This window comes from Salvia miltiorrhiza, chromosome 7 (assembly GCF_028751815.1).
Source record: "Salvia miltiorrhiza cultivar Shanhuang (shh) chromosome 7, IMPLAD_Smil_shh, whole genome shotgun sequence".
Taxonomy (NCBI): domain Eukaryota; kingdom Viridiplantae; phylum Streptophyta; class Magnoliopsida; order Lamiales; family Lamiaceae; genus Salvia; species Salvia miltiorrhiza.
The window spans coordinates 51,921,407-51,924,786 of record NC_080393.1 but is presented as its reverse complement, the minus strand read 5'-3'; the positions used below and the strand labels follow the sequence as shown (position 1 = coordinate 51,924,786).

At 42.4% G+C, this 3,380-nt stretch overlaps 1 protein-coding gene across 1 annotated transcript; it reads right to left on the bottom strand.

Moving 5' to 3' along the window:
* Nucleotides 1-1,428: 1,428 nt before the first annotated feature.
* LOC130994373 (uncharacterized) lies at nt 1,429-3,156 on the bottom strand. Its single transcript, XM_057919417.1, has 2 exons — nt 2,860-3,156; nt 1,429-2,772 (listed from the first exon to the last, which is right to left on the bottom strand). Exons 1-2 carry the CDS (start codon nt 3,154-3,156, stop codon nt 1,429-1,431), a joined length of 1,641 nt encoding a protein of 546 aa, XP_057775400.1.
* Between the last annotated feature and the right edge of the window lie 224 nt (nt 3,157-3,380).

Below are 3,380 nucleotides of genomic sequence, written 5' to 3'. Positions count from 1 at the left end.
GTCAAAGCAATCCTTGAAGAACCGGTGATACGTTTGCAGCAGGAAAATGACGAATTGGCTGTGAGTGAATGTTAAGTCTCTGATTTTGCACTTCCAAAATGTGAAGATGATTGAAGCTTCTTACTGCATTTATAGGCCTTCATGTCGTGGTTGGTTTCATCCACTTCCCACTTCCAGAACCTTCCTATAACTGCTGCAATCCGTCTTCAATAACTGCTAGTCGACCAGCCTTGGGATGTTGGCTACGAGATCATGGTTCCTGAAAAATAGCAACAACCTTCCCACTACTTTGAACCATGCATAACCGCCTATCCACTTATTAGAAACGTGGTCAATAAGCATAAAACAGTTATTCCACAACCAAAGAATAAGAAAACGTGAAAGGAAGGTAAAGATTAAATATATACAATTACCAATGGAGAGTCAAAGTATGGAGTCAAGGCAGACTCTGGAATGTTGGTTGAAAACCCAGAAATGTTGACACCATGAATGTTATCAACATTCCACCCAACATTGTCGGAGTCAACATTGACTCTAACAATCCCCCCCTTAATCTTTTCCTTCCTGCAACAAAAACACAAACAAAGAAAAACTATATACAGAAAAGAATTCTATGTTACAGGTTCTCAGATCAAGGAAGAGTAAGAAAAACTCCCCCTTAATCAAACAAGAGGTGAACCTCAAAATCAGTCCAGAGGAGATGTCGTAACAACACTCCCCCTGGAACAAACAAGAGGTACAACCTTAAGTAAACACTTGAGGTACAACCTTAAGAAACACAAACTGAATGTTGACCCAACAATCGGTTTGGAACAACCAAGAGAAAGTAAAGAACTTCCCCTGAATTGAGAAACAATGGAACCTGTAAAACAAACAACAACATTCAAAGCATTTAACCTCTCGATCAACATACTCAGAATGAACAAAGTAAGCAGCAGCATTCAGAGCATTTAACCTCTCGATCAACATTGATCAAAAAACAAGATGAAAACTTACACAAACAAGTTGATCAAATGAAGCTTTGCTTTATTTGATTAAAATGAAGGTCAGCCGAAGGCCAAGACCTTCATTTGACCTGTCCAACACAATATACGAAGGTATATCAAAAACATGATAAATGTTGAACCAACAGATAATCAAAAACCAAGATAACATAAACTATGTTACCAAAAACTGGTGCTCATGCACCACAAAAATTCACGATGTCCACGCATCAAACACACCACCAAAGAAATAAAAACATTGTTTTGAAACAAACACTGCCAACAAATGCAGGTAAATCTACTCCCCATTTTTTGTTGAAGAAGGAAAAGGTAGGAGTTTGGAGAAAACTTGTTCACAACAGTCGACCCGTGCAAGCAAATCCTGTCCCATCTTGATCGTCCGATCCACCATCAGTTGTACTTGTCTTTTCAGTTTGAGAAGATCCTATGTGGCCTTGATGAGCTCTGCAACGTCAAGATCAATCTCAACTTTTGAATCTCCAGCTGGTTCCTTGCCTTTACGAGATGTGGATGTTTCTTTAGTGAGATGGGCTTTGACAGAAATGATGTTGGAAACATCAAGAGCAACATCAGGAGCAGTTGCACGATCAACATCTTCGTCTTCACCATACTTGTCGATCTCAGCTTCAGCAGAGTCAGCTTCATCATCAGGCTGAGGAGACAAAGGAGGACCAGCACGTGGAGGTTCGTAGGGGAGATCTTTGACACGATCAGGAGTGAGGAGGGTTTTGGAAAACTCAAGCAGATTCTTCTCTTCAACAAGCACAACATCCTCTCTTTCCTGGAGTCCTTGCTTAACCAAGAGATTGTAGATGAGGCTTGGAAAGGGAAGCATACTTCCACCTGTGGACTTAAAGGCTGCACGAGAGATGTTAGCAAACACTTGCTCACCAAAGTTGAAAGCCAATGGCTTACCAACTTTAAAGATAAATTCAGCTTGTTCCTTGGTTAGAGCAGTAGTGTTTTTGCTTGGAAGCCAGTTGTAAACTGCAATCTTGTGAAGTACAGAATATTTCCAAGACAAAGTGGATGCAGCAAACTTCGAGGTCCATGCCTTAAGTTTCCCTCCAGTCAACTCCCTAGTCATCTCATCATCATCAACCTCAACATCATCAGTGTTAGTGTTTGCAGTGTAGCATGCTTTGTTAATGGCAGATGGGGAGAAATTAAAGACCTTACCCCTAACAAACACTTTTCCATACTTAACAGATTTTGGATCAAAAGCCTCTGTCATCAGATTAACATAGAACTCTCTAACAATCTCAGCATCATAGGGAAAAACATTGACAACCGTACCCCACATACTCCTATCTTGCAAAAGAATATCAAGCTTATACTTTGAAAAGAAATCCTCATCCGCACGTCTATCATTATGAAACTTCCTAGCAGCCAACACTTTGAGAGCATTCTTCGCTTCACGAGTGTAAAAACGAGTGGAGTACGACTTACTAACCTCAACCTCTGATTCAGAGGAGCTTCCAGAGCAGCTGATGCGAGGAGAGGTAGTGTGAGAGGCAGAATATACCTTTCCGCTCTTTGAGGTGGAAGAGTGTTCAACCTTTGGCTTGAGAACTGGAGGCTGTGATGTTGGACCAACATCATTGTCTTCTCGGCTAGGAAGGTTGAGAGTAGATGGGATCACCCGTGTGGATTTGGATCTTGAGGAACGCCTGAGAGAGGCCATACCAGCTTTACGTTTCCGACTTTTCTTGTCAGGGACAAAGGTGTCAACATCAATAACATCTGTGCTTTCTTCTGGATCAACATCCTAATCAACATCAGGAATCTTTTCAGTTTCATCAACATCCATGGATGTGGGTTTATCGCCAGCAGCACATTCTTCGTCAGCAACAACCGAAGCTTTATCAACATCTGAGCCAGGTTGTGAGGCAAGATCAAGCAGAGCCTCTTTGGCAATTTCCCCAATTCTCTCCAAAGAGATATCTTGAGGAGCATGCGCGGATTCCTCTTTTGAAGACGGAATTGACTCTTCGCTTGGAGTGGTAAGAGGAGTTTGATGTTGAGTAACACCAAAAGCTGGATGTCCTGTGGATTTTTCTGAAACCACTTGAACAGTAGGGTTTTGCAGAGGAGATTTCCCCTTCGTGAGTTCTTCGTCAACCTTAGCAGAGGAACCAGGACAAGGCGCCATTTTTTAATGGAAAATCTCAAGAGGAGGAACAGTGGAGATCGGCTCAGGATTGATGGGAGCTTCCACCATTTGCAACGAGACAGGAGCAACATCAGTCCCAACAGACGACTCAGTGGTGCTTCTCTTCGGAGAGCCTTTTGGAGAAGCAGCTGGAGGAAAGGTTTCTCCTGGAACTTTCGCCGGTGTTTGAGAAGACGAGGGTTTGTCGGTTGATTCGGCCATCT

Bases quoted from the DNA above. Each gene is read 5' to 3' on its own strand.
- LOC130994373 (XM_057919417.1), bottom strand. From the start codon at position 3,156: ATGGCGCCTTGTCCTGGTTCCTCTGCTAAGGTTGACGAAGAACTCACG. The intron at 2,773-2,859 runs GTTGTTGCTGAC...GATGTTGATTAG, and splicing joins CAGATGTTGATAAAGCTTCG to GATGTTGATCCAGAAGAAAG.